The sequence below is a fragment of the Amia ocellicauda genome, chromosome 6 (assembly GCF_036373705.1).
Source record: "Amia ocellicauda isolate fAmiCal2 chromosome 6, fAmiCal2.hap1, whole genome shotgun sequence".
Lineage (NCBI taxonomy): Eukaryota > Metazoa > Chordata > Actinopteri > Amiiformes > Amiidae > Amia > Amia ocellicauda.
Genome location: NC_089855.1, coordinates 3,702,276 through 3,724,336, shown reverse-complemented (window position 1 = coordinate 3,724,336; position 22,061 = coordinate 3,702,276). Strand labels below are relative to the sequence as shown.

Below are 22,061 nucleotides of genomic sequence, written 5' to 3'. Positions count from 1 at the left end.
ATAATAATAGGCTAATAATATTGTAGTTGCGGAGGTAAAGAAACATGCTTAGCTTCCAAGACGCATTTCAGTTCAAGAAACGGAAAGGTTGTGTCCAATATGCCATGTCCTTGATGGACAACTTTTTGGATGACAGTGGCCACTGCCTGTACAGCTTTGCACATGTTGCAGCAAACTCTCTTCTTTGAAGTGTACAATGTAAAGTGCTCCCACACTTAAGAAGACTTACATGGCTTTCCACGAGTGTAGCTGCAGCCTCCACCATCTTATTTTGTTTTTAGCTCTGTAGTTCTGCCCAAGGTAGACCCAACTAATTGACAATTAAATTTATTGCCAAATTTTTTTAATTATCAACGTAATTAATTTCATATTTTCATATTGGGACATAGGAATAAAATTATATTGAATTCACATTAAATGATATTTTACATGTAAAAGCAATTTATCAAGATATTTGATTTATGTGCTTTTCAATATTATATTCAATATATTCAATCACAACTTGTTATACAGTTTGCATTATATTATACAATTGAAAAGATAGCAATAAAATGTCTGATTCTTTTCCTGTTGGTTGTTTACTTCTTCAACCTAAAGAAATTCATAACTGAGCCAGTGTCCCTCTGCCCTCCCAGCTGCCCCTCTTCTATTCACAGACCGTTTGTGGCACTGATCCATGAGTGACCCCAACACCTCCCTGCCCTCAGAATCCTATTTCATCATTGTGGGAGTGCCAGGCCTGCAGGAGCATTACACCACACTCTTCCTCATCTTCCTGATCCTATTCCTGGCCACCATGCTGGGGAACCTGCTGATCATAGTACTGGTATCCCTGGACCCCCGTCTTCACACACCCATGTACTTCTTCCTGTGGAACCTGGCTGTCCTGGATGTGCTGCTGACCATTACCATCACACCCAAGCTGCTGGCGGTGTTTCTGGGCCACAACAGAATCTCCTTCACAGGCTGCTTCCTGCAGATGTACTTTTACGTTTCTATCAGCGCCAGTGAAGTTTTCCTAGTTGGGGCCATGGCTTACGACCGGTACGTGGCCGTGGTGAAGCCGCTGCATTACAACACCATCATCAACACCAAGGCGTGCCTCATGATGACGGCCACAGTCTGGGCAGTGGGCTTCCTTATCCCCCTGGTGTCTCTGATCCTGGCCAGTTCAGTGCCATTCTGTACCTCTAACCATGTCCTGCACGTTGTCTGTGAATACCCCTCTGTAATGTCTCTAGCCTGTGCTGATGTGACGGCCCAGGTAAATTTTGCCCTGTTGATCGCCATGGGATCTGTTTGGGGGCCCTTTCTGTTTGTGCTGTGGTCCTACAGCAGGATCATAGTATCAGTGGTGAAAATGAAAACTGTGGAGAGCCGGAAGAAGGCCTTCTACATGTGCTCCTCCCACATGCTGGTGGTTGTACTGTACTATGTCTCAACATCCATGGTGTATATAGCACTGAGAGTGGACAGCATTCCCCCCAATGGGCGCATTTTCATAGGTGGGCTGAACTACTTCCTCACCCCCCTTGTCAACCCCCTCATCTACAGCTTAAGGAATGAGAAGATCAAGGCAGCAGCTCAGAGGTACTTTGGACTCAAGTCTGCCTTTCCACACAGTGCCAGGAACACTGTCAGGGTTGTCAAATAAAACTCATTTTCTGGATTCTCTGTCTATTTCAGAACAAAACATTTCAGGGACCAATCCAATGCTTCTGTAGATCACCCAACATAAAAGAAGGTCATATGAAAAACAGACCGAAAGGGTAAGTGGGGGAGAAATAAAAAGGTGCTGATAACCCATGAGCTGATCTGCAGGGGTCTGCATTAATAGGGGTTGGTATGTAAATACCATTAGTGTCTGTGCCCTTCAGGACTAACACATCTGTATGTTAGACCAGTTATTTAAAAGGTCCCTCTTGTTCCAATTAACTATATACACAGCAGAGTAACAGGACAATGCATATGCACAACCCGTGATGCAATAAATATATAGCATCCGATATACATATAGCATGCTAGACAGTACTCATAATGTTTATTTGATTTCCCCTTTGCCCCCTTTCCCTTAGCTCTTAATGATGACTTCACATCTTGTCTGCACTTATTAGCTTTTACAATCTAGGATGTTGGACTTGTATTGTTTACTGTATATTTCCTATACACTTGTGTACATTGGAATTTGTAAATTACATTATGCTTGAAACTTGGAACATATGTGGCAACGAGAACAAACACTGTAGTCAATTGAGCTCAACAGTATTCATAAACCAGGTGCAGCTCGCATGGGAATCTATAGCTCCATCCAATGTTTAACATACTAGATTGTGCTATCCAGAGGCAGACGGGTAGATATAATAGGAGCAGGGGCCTGTGCCTCATAGGCTACTGAGACTCAACTGAAGTCAAAACCTGGTTCCAAATAGAGGAAGCCAGTCTTGTCACATCCAACGTGTAGAACTGAACAAAAGTGTGCGGTGAGGCTCATCCACACATATATCCATCAAGAGGGACCCTTGAAAAAGGGTCCACGACGAGGCCACGCCTCAAATCGAGTGGGCCACCAGGTGTTCATGGAGTGGGGCTCCACCTGACTCATAGGCCATTGCGATCGTGTCCACAATCCAGTGTGAGAGGCGCTGTTTTGGAGAATGCCTAGCCTTGTGGCCACGCTCCATAGGACACAAATAACTGGTCCGAGCACCTGAGGGTATAAACAGGGCACAACATGTGCTGTCAACTCTCCTCCTCCAAAGAGAAGGGAGGAGGTTGGAAAGGCATCATCTCTATTGGCCTGTTTACTTGGAAGGGAGATATCACCTTCCAGAGAAACTGAAAGGTTGGGTACTTTCACACTGGATGTGTCCTTGTGCACAGCGGAGCACTCACCGTAAACCCCCTTTCACACCGAATGTGCCGCAGATGCAGCAGGGCAGCAGGGCAGTGGGCGGGCTCTCATTGTATCAAAGCTTTTTGAAATTTGATTGCCAAGCAATAAGCATGAAATTACTTCAAAATGTAAGAGCCTAACCTTTATTTTAGACAAAATAAATATACAGACCTACATACATATTTTTAAACCCCAGCTCCTCCAATACCACTATCATAATCCCCTGCACAATAACCTAAAATTACTCAATGCAGCCATGCTGTTGTGTGTTTGTTTATAATAAAGTTAGTTTTATACATTGTTAATATACAGCTCTGGAAGAAATTAAGAGACCACTGCACAATTATCAGTTTCTCTGGTTTTATAGATATGTGTTTGGGTAAAATTAACATTTTGTTTTATTCTATAAACTACTGACAACATTTCTCCCACATTCCAAATAAACACATTGTCATTTAGAGCATTTATTTAATTTATCTGGTCAAAATTACAAAAAAAATATGCAGTGTTGTCAGACCTCAAATAATGCAAAGAAAATAAGTTCATATTGTAAGGAATAAAACTGAAGCTGGGGAAATTCCACCCTGGTAATATTACACAGTTTAAAGTCTCCCCAAATGTTCACAGTAGGTAAACACAGATGGTTAAGCAAGGTGGGGTCTCTGGTATCAATAGGAACAAAAGGCTGGTTAGGAGACAGTTTGCTTACCAGTCTTGTATCAATAGCATATCAAAAGTGTTGGGAGGGATGAGTGAATCACCTCCGAGAAAGGTACGGGTGAGGGGAATGGGGGGGCCGTTACCCTGGAATGTGGGAGAGCGGGGTGAGGGCTCCATTGTCACTTGGTATGCTAATATGAAGCTGCCATTGGATACTCTGGTGGGTGGGGTGGTCACTCTGGAAGGTGAAGTTGGACAGGGGTTCAACTCATAAAAGCTGACTTGTCCATAAAGTCTTGGAATCAGTTTTGCCTTGCTGTACCCGGTATACTTGTATACGGTGATCTATATTCTGGACATTGAACCTGAATTGTCTTAGTTCCAGTCACTTGTACAGGAGGTTCCATTTTCTTACAATATTATTTTTTTAAACAACACAATACTAATGTTTCAACTTCACATTGATTTTGGGTGACTTTATGCCACTGCTGGCACAAAAATTCAAGCAGCTCGGCTTTGTTTGATGGCTTATGACCATCCATCTTCCTCTTGATCACATTCCAGAGGTTTTCAATGGGGTTCAGGTCTGAAGATTGCGCTGGCCATGACAGGGTTTTGATCTGGTGGTCCTCCATCCACACCTTGATTGACCTGCCTGTGTGGCATGGAGCATTGTCCTGCTGGGAAAACCAATCCTCAGAGTTGGCGAACATTGTCAGATTAGAAGGAAGCAAGTTTTCTTCCAGGACAACCTTGTATGTGGCTTGATTCATGCATCCTTCACATAGACAAATCTGCCCGATTCCAGCCTTGCTGAAGCACCCCCAGATCAATACCAATCCTCCACCAAATTCCACAGTGGGTGCACCATTAGATGACCAGGTGTTGAGCAAAGCTGTAAATTGGACTCAGCAGAGAAGATGACCTTACTCCAGTCCTCTACGATCCAATCGTTATGGTCTTTTGCAAACCTCAGCCTGGCTCTTCTCTGCTTCTCATTGATGAAGGGCTTTCTTCTAGCTTCGCACGACTTCAGCCATGCGCCTAGGAGCCTGTTTTCATCCATCCTCGATGTGCACTTCACCCCAGCTGCTATTTGCCATTCTTTTTGCCATTATGATTGTCGAGTGACCACCTCTCCGGTCTGTAGCTTTGTTGTCCCCAATGTCTGCTGCTTGACCTTGTTCTTATGAACCACCATCTTTGAAATTTAAAGGATGGAAGCAACCCAACGCTCACTGTATACCTCTGCCAGTAAAGCCAGAATTGAACCTTTCTTTTCCTCACTCAAAACTTTCATTTTCAACTCTTTTGGCATAGTCAATAGTTATTTTTTTATTCAAATTACTTCTGAGGTACTACTAGCACTGTTTTTGCAAGATTGCAAGAAGATAGTGATGACCACAGCATTGGTTTTTATACTTTTCCTCATTAAATAAGATTTGGATCAGGTGATCACCTAATCAGTAACTCACTCAGTAGAATGAGGTGTGCCTGTGTTGGAATTCAACAGACACTGGAATGGAATGGCTCCCACACATGTAGAGATGCTGATTTAAGAATAATTTGCAGTGTTTTCTTTATTTTTTCCAGAGCAGTATATGCTAGTTTTGTGTCATTTGCACGGATATGTTCAGAGAAGGCATCATCGTGCATCATATATTAATATTAAGATTATGATATTTATTATAATTGAGCTTTAATCTGCCAATCCAACATTTATTGAACAGTTTAATTTAAGAATGTGTACAATTTAATCACAGCTCTGTTTTTTTATAACAAAACATCTGTGGGTACATAATATGTTTTTGTTATTATTTTATTATATTGCTTACATTATAATATCAAGCTACATTTTCTTGAACTCTTCCATTATCGCTGTGTTCCTGAAAAGTGATCCTTATCAGTCTCACATTACTTTTCGGACTACATTGCCTTCTGCAAGTTTCAAGTTGAATGGATTTTCATTGTATTAACAGTTGTATAAATATGTGATTAAAATAATCACTGATAAGTTTGTCCTCCATTTTAAATATTTTGGTATATCCATTGAGCCTTGTACTTTTCTCCAATTGGCTGATGGCTGTTTACATCAGGGTGTGGTGCGGTGAAAGTTGAAAATATTGTATCTGTTGAGCGCCGCTCTGTTTTGCTGTTTCATAACTCTGCCCCTCTGCCACAGTGCACTCCCGTCTCCATTGGAACCAATGGGATCTGCCGCACTGTGTTGCCACACCGCATCTGGTGTGAAAGCACTTATTGTGACCTTGGACCTTAGTGACGCTGGTCATTTTTGTTTTAATACATTTTGATTTGATCTTTGATCTATTTGATGTTACATGTACAAACAGCTAAGCAACATTTTAACAATATGACAGAGAAGCGTTAACTGATGGAATACAGAAATTGTGCAGCATCCTGAGACAATTCTGTGTATATGGAGCACTGTAATACATTTTAATTGAGTGATGATTCATTGATGTTATTCTGTTGCTCATGATTTTAAATAATGCTAAATGATTAATCACTGAACTATTCAATTTATCTCACTCTTAAAATTAATGTGTTCAAGGACAACACAATTTCATATTAAAATACACCATCCTACCTCCACACTTCCACACTGGTTCACCACCAGAGGTCGGCATCCTCTGAATGTTAACCTAACATTCCTCAACAATAGGTGCAAGCTCCTAATCACACACTCCTGTCATTCGCTTTGCTTCTCCATCCACTGCTATCCTTTCCCTCTCCTCCCATTGAACCAACGCCACCTCCCTGTCAGGGTTTTAAGCCATCACCCTCTCTCTCCAATAGAGGCCACTGTCTCCCTGTCTTTCCTTTCCCTTCATTGTTCTTTTTTCGCCTATCAATCACCCTATTAACATTCCGGTCTCCCATGTGCACTTGTTCACTCTTCCTCTGTTTCCATTGGCTCTGCACCTTTCTTCCCCATTCCTGCTCCCTGTCTTAAACCCCTCACTGCCCTCACTCCGGGCGAAGTCTCGTCAGTATTTGCTATGATTCCAAGCCATCTCCTCGCTTCCTTGTCTCCTCATTTGTAAAATGTAAAATACTCTAAACAATAAAACAGTATTCCTTGTCTCCTCAGCTCTTTGATTTCCTTTGCCTGGCTTTCCTTTTATGATTCCATCTCGCCTCTGCTAGACTGTCTGCCTGTTCCCACGACCTTTGCTTGTTTCCTCCACCACGTCTTTGCCTAGCCCCTTTGTCTTGTCTGCCCACTCTACGTAAACTGCACCTGGGTCCTAACTCCCTAAGTTCTGTGGTCCTTCCCCTGAGAGACCGTGACACTCCCATGGTTTTCAGCCCCACTGTCCCTCTTATGTAAACACCCTCAGACACTTATCACTAAGTCTTGATTACTTCCCAGTGTCATTCTAAGCATTCCCATATTTTGCCTGCTATATCCTTTTGACCTTTTGATTACCTCCTTTGATCATCACTTCTTGTAATGCCCCTTCCGATTTGTTTGCCTGATCGCCTGACATCCTGCCTGCCCCTTCACCACTCTTCTTGCCCTGCTCCTGTGGATTCCGTTTCCTGGCCTTTGTCCCACGCCTGATTGACTTCGCTGTGCTTCTTCACACCTGGGTTCCATGCCGTGTGTTACAACAGCACAACACAATAATACACTTTTTAACATGTGTGTGGGTAAAACAGATTAAAAAGACACATTAATGTACTGTAATTTTGTAAAGTTGTGTAAAAATGTACACATGAGTTCTTAGAATGCATATAAATTAATAAATAAACTACAATTAATAATAATAATAAAACTGGAATAATTATATTTTTTACTCATTCTTTTCTACGGTTATTTGACTTCTTTTCTTTTCATATATTTTAAGAAGAAAAGAAAGTTTAAGAGAAAATAAATATTTATCAATATGTTTACTATTAACATCCCCATCAGCATGCACAATACTGGTGTTGTGTTATGTCTCCCTCCCTGCCCAGGTTCCCCCTTGCCTAATGCTGTTCTCTGGTATGAACCAGGCCGGGGCTGCGGCTCCTCTTCAACTGGATGCTGCTGGCATAGCAGCATTACTATACCGAATACATCAGTTAGCTTCCTACATATTGCTGTGTGAATAAGATAGTTATGGCCAGGTGACCAATGATGTTAAAAATGCAGCAGAGTCAGCATTAATGTCAAAATATCCCAGGGTTTATTGAAGGTGTGAAAGAACTAGCCAACCAGATGCTGTGAGTCTAGAAAAATAAAAAACTAACTTCAACTAACTATATTACGAATTTTCTCAAAAATCAAAGTAAATAAACAAAAAGAAGCAAATTATTGGCTATACACCTTTCAGAATCAAAATGCTCTTTCTTTGAATATTCTGAATGAAACTAATACACAGCTTGACACAACCACCTCCACAGAGCATAGACTCACCAGAACTTCCCCATTGATGCCTAAGGGCGTCCTTTAAACTTTCTGATGCCCCTCCCCCTGTCTGGACCGGTCCAACATTCACCCCACACAAGTACGCTTCCATATAGCAATACATATTGTAATATATGTTATCGTAATATAATTTAAATTCAATAAATACATTTAAACAAAATTTCATTCATTTTATACCCCACTCACATTTACACAGTATGAGTTACATATATATACTAATACCTTTAGCAGCAATTCAAGTCCCCCCCCTTAACCTAACACATAGTGGTTTGCTCCACCCCATGAAAGCCTTTGCCCACTAAGGAAACGTCAGAATAAGCCTCAACCAGGAAGACGACCGTGCATAAGAATAATTGATGACTTTACATGACAATAAAGCTATTTAATTAAACAAGTTTAAATGGTGCGGTATTTATATGAACCTTTAAAACCTGTTAATATCCTGTAACAATGGATAAACCCACTGACCACTATAAAGCACAAACATACGTTTGTTTTTATATGCAAATGCGCCCGTTAACAACATGGATTACCTTTGACTGGGTATTTCCTTGGCAAAACTTGCAAAGCGAGGTAGGTAATACTTTAATCTCCATTCTCTTGATTTCCGTGATGAGGCCTGTCTAACTGCCTCATCACACACCTCCCTCCTTCAGATCGCCCCCATCAGAAAGACGAGACAAAAAGTCTGGCACAACATTATCTTTCCCAACACAGTACTTCACAGAAAACCTAAAGGGTTGCATGGATATATACCACCTAGTCATTTGAGCGTTGGTGTTCTTCATCTTATGGAGCCATTGTAATGCACAGTGATCAGTTTCCAGTACAAATTCTTTCCCTAACAGATAATATTTTAGGGTATCTACAGCCCATTTAATATCTAGACACTCCTATTCTACAGTGGAGTATCGCGTTTCCAGAGGGAACAATTTCCGGCTGATGTACACAATGGGCTTCCTTTGTAACCCCTCACCTTGAAGCAACACCACCCCTAGCCCCACCCCGGAGGCATCTGTTTGCATTGTGAAGGGAAGGTCAAAATCAGGGCTCTGAAGCACAGGTTGTTGACACATACAGTTCTTCAAGTAAACAAAGGAATCCTCACATTTCTGGGTCCATTTCACTTTATTAGAACTAGATTTTCTTGTCAACTCTGTGAGTGCTGCAGCTCGTTCTGAAAAACTAGGTATAAATCGCAGACACCACCCTACCAGGCCTAAAAATGACCTAACCTGTTTCTTTGTATATGGTCTAGGCTTGTTCTGGATGGCCCCCATTTTATCCATCTGAGGACGGATGGTTCCACCCCCAATTACATACCCCAAGTATTGCACATCAGGCTTAACCAGGGTACACTTGCTGGCATTTATAACCAGCCCTGCAGCATGTATTCGGTAAAAAATGTACTGCAGATGTAAAAGGTGCTTTTCCCAACTGTCACAAAAAATAACCACATCATCTATATAAGCTGCCGCATGATCTTCTGCCCCACGTAGCACTTGATCCATCAAGCACTGAAATGTAGCCGCAGCCTGTGTAGCTCAAATGGCATCACTGTAAATTGGAACAGCCCTCGGGATGTTTTGAAGGCAGTCAACTCCTTAGCAGATTCCACAAGTGGAACGTGCCAGTAACCCTTACAAAGATCTAATGTGCTCAAATATCGAGCTTTTCCAAGACGTTCTATAAGTTAATCCACTCTGGGCATTGGGTAAGGATCAAAGGCTGATATACTGTTCAACTTGGAAAAATCCACACAGAATCTTAGTTTACCATCCTTTTTTGGCACCAAGATCACTGGGCTGCACCATTCACTGTATGAGGGTTCTATGATCCCCCCTCTTTACATTGTGTCCACTTCCTCATTTAGGGCTAACTTTACCCTAGCAGGCCCAGGGCTTACCAAGCGAATATTATGTTTTACCAAAGTGGTACGGCCCGGCTCCTCTCTAAACAGACCTTCAGGTATGGCTTGTCTTACTTTACTTCTTTGCTCCATGGTCAAGTGTTCCATATTAGGTAAGGCCAACTGTCCCTCAGATGTAGGAAAATACTGCTCCTTGACCTCCTCTTCTTCCAATACCTGACGGACGTAAAGTTGGTCACCTGCAGACTCTGTTTTGGAAATCCACTCTTTAAGTACATTTACATGATACACCTGGGTTTTCTTTTTTTTTTCAGGCATGCCTTTTTTTGCTACAACCTTGTAGGGACCTTGCCACTTAGCTAATAAACTACTGTCCGACGTAGGCAATAGCAACAACACTTGCTGCCCTGGAACAAATATCCTGTTACGTGATGACTGATCATACCAGCATTTCTGTTGTTGCTGAGCTTTAGCCATGTTGTCATTCACTAAAGATGTAATTTGGTCCAGTTTGTTCCTCATTTTAACCACATAGGCCAGTACATTCAGCTGACGTTGGGGCTGTGCTCCTTCCCAAGCCTCTTTCAAAATGGCCAAGGGTCCTCTCACCTGTCGTCCATACAGGAGTTCAAAGGGTGAAAAACCAGTCGAAGCTTGAGGAACCTCCCGGTAGGTGAAAAGAAGATAGGGAAGCCACTGATCACAATCTGAACCAGTCTCAGAAACAAACTTCCGCAGCATATTTTTGAGAGTCTGGTTAAAGCGTTCAACTAGTCCATCCATCTGTGGATGATATGGAGTGGTCTTAATACCAATAATGCCTAGTAATCCATAAATCAGCTTCATTAAGGTAGATGTAAAATTGGTACCCTGATCGGTAATTATCTCTCGGGGTATACCTACCCTTGAGAACAACTGCAACAAAACATTAGCTACCTGCCGTGATTTGACTTTTTTCAAGGGGAAGGCCTCTGGATATCGCGTTGCATAATCACACACAACTAAAATATAGCGATTTCCTGTCCGACTTCTCTCTAAGGGCCCTACCACATCCATAGCCATTCGACTAAAGGGTTCATCTACAACTTGTAAGCTAATCAGTGGAGCCCGATCACCTCTCTTTACAGCTCCAGTTCTTTGACATTCAGGACACGACTTACAGAAATCAGCAACATCCCTGTACCAACCCGGCCCAAAAGAAATGCCTAGAAATTCTATCTCTTGTTTTGACCTGTCCCAAATGACCAGCCCATGGCACAGTATGCCCCAGTCACATAACCTCTCTTCTTAAACTAGCTGGCACCACCAACTGTTCCATCCCATCTACCACATGGAACAGTTTCCCTTCTTTCACCACAAACTTTTCCTGCTTCTCACTGTTTCGGTCCCGTTCTGCCCTTTCAAAACAAGACCTTAAAGTTAAGTCCTGGCTCTGCAACTCGTCAATATTAGAAGGCAAACATTCAACACCCTCACTCACTTCGGGACTCAACATCTCCTCCACACACTTTGTTCCTAAAAACTTCTCCTTCCTTTGTTGCCTCCTAGACTTTCTACCAATTTCACCACTCTGGGGAAAAGGTAGGGCTTCCCACAGCTCTTTCTCAGAAACCTTCTCCCTCGTCCTTGCCTGTGCACGAGTAACTACCAATACCTGGGCACCTGGAATTTTATCCTCATTTAGCAACAAATCCATAAGAACTGGAAGATCCTGCCCCAAGATTACTGGATAGGGGGCCTGGTTAAGAATACCGACTGACAAGATGTACGTCTGCCCTGCAACTTCTATCTACAGATCTACTTCAGGGTATGAGCTTTCATCACCGTGTATGCACCGTACTCTGATATTTCTTTCTCCAGTGATCCACCCTGGATCAATACAATCTCTCCTGATCAAAGTCTGGGTGCTACCTGTATCTATAAGGGCCGTTAGCACTTTCCCGGACACTTTTACTGGGACAGTTCTTTGCCTTGGAGTCTCAAGCAAAAAATTGGAGTCCACACTTCTAGGCACAAAACACAACTTAGATTCACTAATGGGCCACAAAGGACACTTAGGTTTTATATGCCCTACTTGTCCACAACCGTAACACACAATAGGGTTCTAATGTCTACTCTGCCTTTCTGGCCTCTGGACTCTGCTAGGGTATTTAAGACCACAACCATGATCACCCACAGACATACCAGGCCCCGAGCGGTTTATCCTTTGCTCCATCCCAAACTTAAGTCCTTTAAAGCCTCTCCGTGTTGCAATATAGGCCTCTGCTAGCTCCGCTGCCTCCTTGGAAGTGGCCGGACAATGTTCCTTTATCCAAACTTGTACATCTGGATTGAGCATTCGCAGAAACTGCTCCAGCACTACTGCATCTCCTATTTCCTCTTTTGTATGCACTTTTGGATTAATCAATTTCTCGTAAAGGTCCTTGAGTCATGCATGAAGCTCCTTTGGTATCTCATGCTCCAGCACCCTTGTGGACCAAAACCTCACTCTGTAAGTCTCTGCCTAGATCTCATATTTCCACAAAATTGCATCTTTGACCCTCTCATAGTCAAAAGTTTCCTGCATGTCCATTGAGACATAAGCCGCTCTTGCTTTCCCCGACAACAGAGGGACAAGATGCAGCACCCAGTCTGACTTACAATTACAAGCCACGGCAATCCTCTCAAAAGTGGTGAGGTAATGCTCTATATCCTCATCCTCCACAAACGGCAACATTCTGGGACCGTTCCACCCTCCTATAGCCATCTGATTTGGCACAGGAGAAACTGGAACTGGAGGCAACCCCGGAATTAACATGGAGGAGCTTAAAGCCTCCACCTGACCAGCCCTTGGTGAATGCCTTTCCGCACGGTCCCTGGTCACCTCTTCTTGGAGTGAAAAGGTTCAGTTCCCTCAGTCTCTCCGAGTAGGACTTTCCCTTCAGACCTGGAATAAGTCTGCTTGATCTCCTCTGAACTGCCTCTAAAGCAGCAATATCCTTCTTGAAGTGTGGTGCCTAGAACTGCACACAGTATTCCAGATAAGGTCTAACTAGCGCATTGTACAGTCTTAACATTACTTCCCTTGTTTTAAATTCTACACTTTTGACAATATAACCTAGCATTCTGTTTGCCTTTTGTATTGCTTCCCCACATTGCTAGGATGGAGAAAGTGAGGAGTCCACATAGACTCCTAGGTCTTTCTCATGCGTTACTTCATCTAGATCTGTACCTCCCATAGTGTAATTATAGTGGACATTTTTGTTACCTGCATGTATTACCTTGCACTTGTCCACATTGAATTTCATTTGCCAGGTGTCAGCCCACCACTGAATATTATCTAAGTCCCTCTGAATAGCCTGTGCTGCCAAGATTGTATCTGCTGAGCCACCTATTTTAGTATCATCTGCAAATTTGACAAGTTTGCTAACTATCCCAGAGTCCAGATTATTTATATAGATTAGAAAAAGCAAAGGCCCTAGTACTGATCCCTGTGGAACTCCACTAACAACCTCACTCCAGTTAGAAGCAACTCCTCTAATCGACACCCTCTGTTTCCTATAAATCAACCAGTTAATAATAATCCATCTACTTACATTACCCTGAATGCCTACAGCTTCCAATTTGAGGATCAGTCTTTGGTGTGGAACCTTATCAAAAGCTTTTTGGAAATCTAAGTATATCATATCATATGCTTTCACATGATCTACAGCTGCATTTGCATGTTCAAATGTTTTTAATAAATTAGTAAGACATGATCTGCCTCGTCTAAACCCATGTTGACTATCTCCAAGAATATGGTTTTCATTGACATGCTCCTCTATTTTCTGTCTAATCATTTTTTCCAACATGTTACAGGTGATGCAGGTGAGACTGATTGGTCTGTAATTTCCTGGCTCAGTTTTGTCCCCTTTCTTGTGGATTGGTATGACATTTGCTGTCTTCCAGTCAGTGGGCACATCCCCTGTTCTAAGTGTCATTTGGAATAATTGAGTTAGCGGTCTATAAATAATTTCCCTCATTTCTTTAAGTACTGTTGGAAATATCCCATCTGGCCCAGGTGATTTGTTGGTTTTTAATTCTGCTTGTCCCTTTAGTACCTCCTCCTCATTAATCCTGATCTCTCTTAGGGTTTGACTGGACTGATTGTCAACCTGTGGCATGTCACCTTTTTTTTTCGAGGGCACTAGGGTGTGATGATGGTCCTCCGGCCAAGACACACCAATCCAGGACAGAAAATTGGGCAAAGGTGTTGGAGTCCCAACCTCCAAAGCGGCAACTGTGATGGCTCAGCCTGGAGAGGGCCTCTGTCTCCTTCCCAGATGTGTTGGTGTCATGCTCTCCAACTGAAGCCTCAAGGGATACATCGTTGGGGCACAACAGAGGGGAGCATGAACAAGAGTGAGAGCTCTATGACACTGATCTTTCAAAGCAGTGAGGCACATAACCCTTGCGACAAGGCAAACTGTGTGATACTGGCAGTTTTGAAGATGCAGGGAAACTGTGTCTCAGGTGGCCTTGTAGCTGCAGGGCTAATGACATAGAAGAGAAGGAATGTGTAAGCGACAGGCTAGTGTGTGAAAGTTAAAAAAAAACATCAGTAGTAAAGCTCTCATGTCTCATTGAAACAACAGGAAGGGTGATTCTTCAATGTGTGCAGTGTACTTGGGCTGAAGCAGGGTGTGGGCCAAGTTATTGATTACACACAAGAGCCTATTTCCCACCAAGGTGCTTCAGGAACTGATAAAAGTGTTTTCTTCTCACTGTAAGCCCTGTGAGTCTGTTCCCTTTGGTGCTCATCTTCTCTGTGTCTCTCTGAGGGTTAATAAAGACTGCAGCACTGCAGACAGAAGCCTCTGGGGTCAGTGCGAGAGGACGCCCATAAAAAACGACAGGTGAAAAGTCTGGTCCAGAAGAGCTGTGACTGGAGCTGAAGACTGAAGTGAACAGACACACAGCCCAGGTACCTGGCACTGAACATCACTCCACACTGAGAGCCACAGACCACAGACACGAACTGACTTCTGAAGGTTTGAACTTCTTTCAAAATATTTTTTAAATCCAGATTCTACAACAGAATTACTGATTTTGTTTCATCCCATTCATTCTCGAGGATCAGTGATGATATTCAATGATACTCCAATCATATCCTTTACAAACAGATTTTCAAAAATATATTGGCTAAATATGTCTATGTAATGTGTCAACAATCTATTTGATTACATTAATTAATGCTGCTTTTCAATACAGTCATTGCCCGAATTACGTCGTCTTGTCCTACATTGTTCCACACTTACATCGGCAACATAACACTAAGCAGGCACATGTTCATTTTCACTACTGCTGCTAAATGTCTCCCATCCTCGAATCTCAGATTCTGTGCAGCATCTGACTAAGGTCACCAATGATCTTTCAGAAGGATTTATTGGAACTAATTGCACAATTGATTTTCTTCAGTGATTTTGGCTGAATCACTGAAGACCCAACTGCACTCTAGTATAGCAAGTCAGTTCACTCTTCGCAAACTGCTTGATTGGGGCTGCTAATTTTACTTATTTATTTACTTTTCAAAGAATAATGGGTAAATGGTTTCAATACAAAAAGTTTTACTTGAAAGATGGGAGCATGGGTTTATTCATTGATTTAAATATAGTGGAGGGTTGAAACACCACATATCCTTTGGATTTGTCATAAAAGAGAATATTGGGCTGGTTTTGGGCTATATTTGCACTATGTAGTGCATTTTCATTTCTGGCAACACCATAGCTTCATTCTGCAGTCAGTGCTTGTACAGAAATCTTCTCCCTGCTCGCTCTCTCTTTTTTTTTTTTTTTTACACTTAACGGCTTATTGTTTTCATGATCGCTTCTAATAGACTCTTCTGTTTGGGTTTACAGTTTAAGAGTGTCTCATTTTCTTTCAACTGCCATTTGTTTGTCAGATTTCATACTTTTTGTAAATCTTTCATAAGTACAAAGATATACATTTGTTTGGTCAAAATTGATTGTCTGGAACCACCCTTCCCTTTTTGACATTGTGTTTAGACGGATTTGTAGGAATCAATAATGATGTCATGTTGGGGGATGACCATATTCAAGATAAATTATACATATTTATACATTTGTAAATATATGTGCATATATTTTAAAGGATAGGCAGTCTTTCCAAATATATATATTTATGAACAAGATACATTTACACACATGTACAGTGCTCTCCAGATGTATTCATTCCTAATAAATTCCATTAATACAGGAAACCTTCAGAAGGTCTCTATATAAGAGCAGAATGCTGCTGTAGATTTGTTTTTGCTCGATTTTATTTAAAGAATGTATCTGACCTTCATGTTTTCTAGAATTGAATGACAAACGTGACTTTGCTCTGTGCAATGCATGTCATATTACCATTACACAAAGGAGGTGATAATCGAACTACAGACCCATGTCAAGACTTACATGCCTTGCAAAAATTGTAGAATCTTTAGTTAATAAACAACTGCGCTCTCTTCTATCAATTCTTGGTATTTAAAATATTAATCCCTCTGTTTTTAGATGCTTATCGTAAATGATATCACTAATGCTTAAGATGATAGAAAACATTGTGCTGCCATGTTTGTGGATCTGTCTAAAGCTTTCGATACAGTGGATCATACAATTCTGTTAAGTAAATTGTCATCTTGGATTGGGGTCTGATGCTTGCAGAGGGTTTTATAATTATCTCCAGTATAGAACTCAGGCTGGTGCAAAACATTTTAAACCACTACATGTACAGTATGTCATTATAAAAAATGGGATCGGGAAGTGAGGTTGGGCCCCAAATCAAATGCTGCTTAGGGCCCACAAAAGCCTGGAAATGGTGGCAAAACCCTTGTTTGCAATCACAGAGGTCACACGTTTCTTGTAGTTGGCCACCAGGTTTGCACACATCTCAGGAGGGATTTTGTCCCACTCCTCTTTGCAGATCCTCTCCAAGTCATTAAGGTTTCGAGGCTGACGTTTGGCAACTCGAACCTTCAGCTCCCTCCACAGATTTACTATGGGATTAAGGTCTGGAGACTGGCTAGGCCACTCCAGGACCTTAAAGTGCTTCTTCTTGAGCCACTCCTTTGTAGCCTTGGCTGTGTGTTTTGGGTCATTGTCATGCTGGAATACCCATCCACAACCCATTTTCAATGCCCTGGCTGAGGGAAGGAGGTTCTCACCCAAGATTTGACGGTACATGGCCCCGTCCATCGTCCCTTTGATGTAGTGCAGTTGTCCTGTCCCCTTAGCAGAAAAACACCCCCAAAGCATAATGTTTCCACCTCCGTGTTTGACGGTGGGGATGGTGTTCTTGGGGTCATTCCTCCTCCTCCAAACACGGCGAGTTGAGTTGATGCCAAAGAGCTCAATTTTGGTCTCATCTGACCACAACACTTTCACCCAGTTCTCCTCTGAATCATTCAGATGTTCATTGGCAAACTTCAGACGGGCCTGTACATGTGCTTTCTTGAGCAGGGGGGCCTTGCGGGCGCTGCAGGATTTCAGTCCTTCACGGCGTAGTGTGTTACCAATTGTTTTCTTGGTGACTATGGTCCCAGCTGCCTTGAGATCATTAACAAGATCCTCCCGTGTAGTTCTGGGCTGATTCCTCACCATTCTCATGATCATTGAAACTCCACGAGGTGAGATCTTGCATGGAGCCCCAGACTGAGGGAGACTGACAGTTATTTTGTGTTTCATCCATTTGCGAATAATCGCACCAACTGTTGTCACTTCTCACCAAGCTGCTTGGCGATGGTCTTGTAGCCCATTCCAGCCTTGTGTAGGTCTACAATCTTGTCCCTGACATCCTTGGACAGCTCTTTGGTCTTGGTCATGGTGCAGAGTTTGGAATCTGATTGAATGATTGCTTCTGTGGACAGGTGTCTTTTATACAGGTAACGAGCTGAGATTAGGAGCACTCCCTTTAAGAGAGTGCTCCTAATCTCAGCTCGTTACCGGTATAAAAGACACCTGGGAGCCAGAAATCTTGCTGATTGATAGGGGATCAAATACTTATTTCCCTCATTAACATGCAAATCAATTTATAACTTTTTTGAAATGCGTTTTTCTGGATTTTTTTGCTGTTATTCTGTTTCTCACTGTTAAAATACACCTACCATTAAAATTATAGACTGATCATTTCTTTGTCAGTGGGCAAACGTACAAAATCAGCACGGGATCAAATACTTTTTTCCTTCTCTGTATGTTATATACTATATATACTATATATATATATATATATATATACTATATATACTATATATATATATATATATCCCTTGGTGTCCATACCTAAACCATTGGAAACTGTGTTACATTCTGTATGAAGAGATGGGAAGGACCTCTTTGTATGTTAGAAGGGTGCTGCATGCTCTAGTATTTATTTATAATGTGGTCTTCCCTGTGTAAATGAAGTATATTAGACTTTCTTCAGCAGGACACTTATTGCAATCCGTAAATCTTTCTTTGATATGATGATTTTTGTTCTTATTCATTCAGGGCTATGAATGAATCTGGATGGCACTGCATATACAGTATATTGGGACATGGGGACCTTCAAATATATCAACCTCATACACATCATTCACATCTTTATATCATGAAATCACATGTAAAAAGCAATATATGAAGATACTTGATTAATGTGCTTTTCAGAATGCCCCAGGTAGACCCTATTGGGATGTAGGAATTCAATGATATTGAATTCCCATTAAATAATAATTTTACATGTAAAAGCAAGTTATGAAGATATTTGATTTATGTGCTTTTCAATATTATATTAAATATATTTTATCACAACTTGTTATACAGTTTGCATTATATTATACAATTGAAAATATAGCAATAAAATGTCTGATTCTTTTCCTGTTGGTTGTTTACTTCCTCAACCTAAAGAAATGCATAACTGAGCCAGTGTCCCCCTTTCCTCCCAGCTGCCCCTCTTCTCTACACAGATCCTGTGTGGCACTGAGCCATGAGTGACCCCAACACCTCCCTGCCCTCAGCCTCCTATTTCATCATTGTGGGAGTGCCAGGCCTGCAGGAGCACTACACCACACTCTTCCTCATCTTCCTCCTCCTCTTCCTGGCCACCATCCTGGGAAACCTGCTGATTGTGGTGCTGGTGTCCCTGGACCCCCGGCTTCACACACCCATGTACATCTTCCTGTGTAACCTGGCTGTCCTGGATATGCTGCTGACCATTACCATCATACCCAAGCTGCTGGCGGTGCTGTGGGGAAACAACAGGATCTCCTTTGCAGGCTGCTTCCTGCAGATGTACTTTTATATTTCTATCAGTGCCACTGAAATTTTCCTAGTGGCAGCCATGGCTTATGACCGGTACGTGGCCGTGGTAAAGCCACTGCATTACAACTCTATCATCAACAGCAGGGTGTGTCTCACAATGATGTGCACAGTCTGGGCACTGGGCTTCCTCCTCCCCGTGGTGTCCGTGGCTCCGGCCAGCTCAGTGCCATTCTGTACCTCCAACCATGTCCTGCACATTGTCTGTGAATACCCCTCTATAATGTCTCTAGCCTGCGCTGATGTGTCGGCCCAGGTGAATCTTACCCTGTTGCTTGCCATGCTGGTTACATGGGGGGCTTTTCTGTTTGTGCTGTTTACCTACTGCAGAATCATAATAGCGGTGGTGAAAATGAAAACTGTGGAGAGCCGGAAGAAGGCCTTCTTCATGTGCTCCTCTCACGTAGTGGTGGTGGTGCTGTACTACGGCTCCACGGTTGTGGAGTATATAGGGCTGAAGGTGGACAGCATTTCCCCCGATGGACGTATTTTCATTGGTGGGTTGAACTACTTCCTCACTCCACTGGTCAACCCAATCATCTACAGCTTAAGGAATGAGAAGATCAAGGCAGCAGCTCAGAGGTACTTTAGACTCAAGTCTGCCTTTCCACGCTGTGCCAGGAACACTGTCAGGGTTGCCGAATAAATAAATAAATTGTTTGTCCATTTCAGAACAAGGACCAATCCAATGCTTCTGTAAATCCCTCAACAAAAAGAAGGGAAAATGAAACAGAAAGAAACAGAGGCTGGAAGGGTAAGTGGGGCAGAAATAAAAGGTACTGATAACCCCCATGAGCTGAGCTGCAGGGGTCTGCAGTAATAGGGGTTGGTAGGTGATTGCCATTAGGCTTTGTGCTCTTCAGGACTAACACATCTGTATGTTAGACCAGTTATTTAAAACCTTCAAAATCCAACCAGTGTATGAGAGTAAAAATAGTTCTAATACGAAATTAATGTGATATTTCTATATGACTGGGTTTTGTAATTTTGCAAAAACAGAATCAGTTCACTGAATTATTCAAGTTAAACTATCCCACAGGTGACACACACACACACACACACACACACACACTATATAAACATCCTTACTTATTTAAAACAAAAAAATAACATTCTGATTGTATGTCTTTCACTTGACCAGGTGTCAATCTGCCCATCATACTGGTAGAGATGTATTTAACATATTAATACCACAGTGACTGGATGCCAAATACAGAATATTGACCAATCAAAGCTGAGTTTGACTGAATGATTTTACACTTGCAGCTACACTTCAAAACATTAAAAATAACATGGATTATACCTTTCTTTCTGTATTGAACAGAAATATATACATTGTTCATGGTTTTAAATATTTTAAATAACATCAATATAAATCTCATTAATTTAGAGCAACAGCAAATAATGATTGTTATCTGAAAGAGAAACCATTGCCCAATCAAGTTAATCAAGTTTCTATGTATGCCTAATTGAAAAACACTTTTCTATCAAAGCTGCCTATGTGTGTGTCACTCAATCTGACCCTTCCTTTTCCTTTTTGTATACGTGGTGAGGTACACACCGGAACTTCCTGTATGTCGGGACACAGAACTCCCGAGCAACCTTGCAGCCCTTGGGAAATGCTTTCTTTTTCAGATAACAGAGGTTGCAAATGCAAAATATCGTTAGCATTTCCAGCGATATCCCATCGTGACGCCAACTGAAGAATCCCCTTTTAATCAGATGGTAGAGTAGATTGAATCAAATAGAGTCTTTATTCAAGCCGCTTGGAGAAAAGTAATACACACAGACATGCAGGTCTCTGTTCTTACTTCCCTAAAATCATAGAGCTTACATGATGTTATATACATACTGTGATGTCCTGGACAGGGTGAGTTTGAACCAATAAGGGGGAAACAACTTCCTATCTTATGATATCCTCACTATCTTCCTGATTAAGCTTAAACACAATGTTTTCTATTTTATGCCCAAATATGGAGACTTATGTGGCCATTTTGTTATTTATATTCGACACGTATCTAACACATGTCTAGATAGGCAAAGCGGGGTTGTGTGCCCACTTCCCCATCTTCTTGTGGTTTTACTAGAACGTACGTTCTGTACTAAATTTGTATTGTGTGTCTGCAGAGAGATGCATCTAGTACAAACAGGTAGAAGCTGGTCTCATTATGTGCTCTTTGGTAACCTCATGTACGGGTGAGGAATTTGGAGCCTCTTCACTCTCGAAGACACTGCCCAAAGGGGGAGGAGTTACTGTACAACCAATCTGTCGCAAGGGAGGAGGTATCACATCCTCAGTTTAAGCATTCACACAGTTCTCCACTGGAGGTCGCCATCGCCACTTAACTACCAGTCTCCCCTCTCAGCTCTCCACATTCAACCATTGAATTATCACCATAATCAACCAGAGTACTTACCACACACCTGCTTGCTATTATCTGGTCATCTACCTCCCTATTTAAACCCCTACCTGACTCTCATTCAGTCTAAGTTCTTGTTTGTCTCACAGCTACATTTCTGAGCAGTTCCCTTTGTTTTGATCTACTGTTTCTGTGACCTCTGATTTTCCTTCAACTCACTGTGACCTCGACTACGCCTTCAGCCTTGCCTTCATTTTCCCCATCTTTCCAGTACATCTTTCCTGTTTCTGACCACCTTTTCCACACTCCACACTTGGGTCCTCTACTTCCCTGTCTTCTTCAGCTCTATGGCTTGTGAAAGAAGGGCAGCATACTGGTAAGGACATCTACCCTGAATTTATACCTTCTAAGGGAACCTAGACTTGAACCAGCTTTGGATTGAGCCCTCGGGGGCCACAAGATCAAACTCTGCAGTCAATTGAGCTCAAACATATTCACAAACCAGTGAACTACAAGAACGAGGGCACTTCAAAGA

General features: G+C 42.1%; 2 protein-coding genes across 2 annotated transcripts; both read left to right on the top strand.

Annotated features, from left to right (window-relative positions):
- The first annotated feature begins 676 nt into the window (after nucleotides 1-676).
- On the top strand, nucleotides 677-1,654 carry LOC136751707 (olfactory receptor 2AT4-like). Its single transcript, XM_066707499.1, has one exon. The coding sequence runs from the start codon at nucleotides 677-679 to the stop codon at nucleotides 1,652-1,654; it is 978 nt and encodes a 325-aa protein (XP_066563596.1).
- A 17,180-nt stretch (nucleotides 1,655-18,834) lies between these two features.
- Nucleotides 18,835-19,812, top strand: LOC136751705 (olfactory receptor 6N2-like). Its single transcript, XM_066707498.1, has one exon. The coding sequence runs from the start codon at nucleotides 18,835-18,837 to the stop codon at nucleotides 19,810-19,812; it is 978 nt and encodes a 325-aa protein (XP_066563595.1).
- The last annotated feature ends 2,249 nt before the right edge of the window (nucleotides 19,813-22,061 follow it).

What these genes read in the sequence shown, in the direction of transcription:
- LOC136751707 (XM_066707499.1), top strand. Translation starts at nt 677, where the DNA reads ATGAGTGACCCCAACACCTCCCTGCCCTCAGAATCCTATTTCATCATT.
- LOC136751705 (XM_066707498.1), top strand. Translation starts at nt 18,835, where the DNA reads ATGAGTGACCCCAACACCTCCCTGCCCTCAGCCTCCTATTTCATCATT.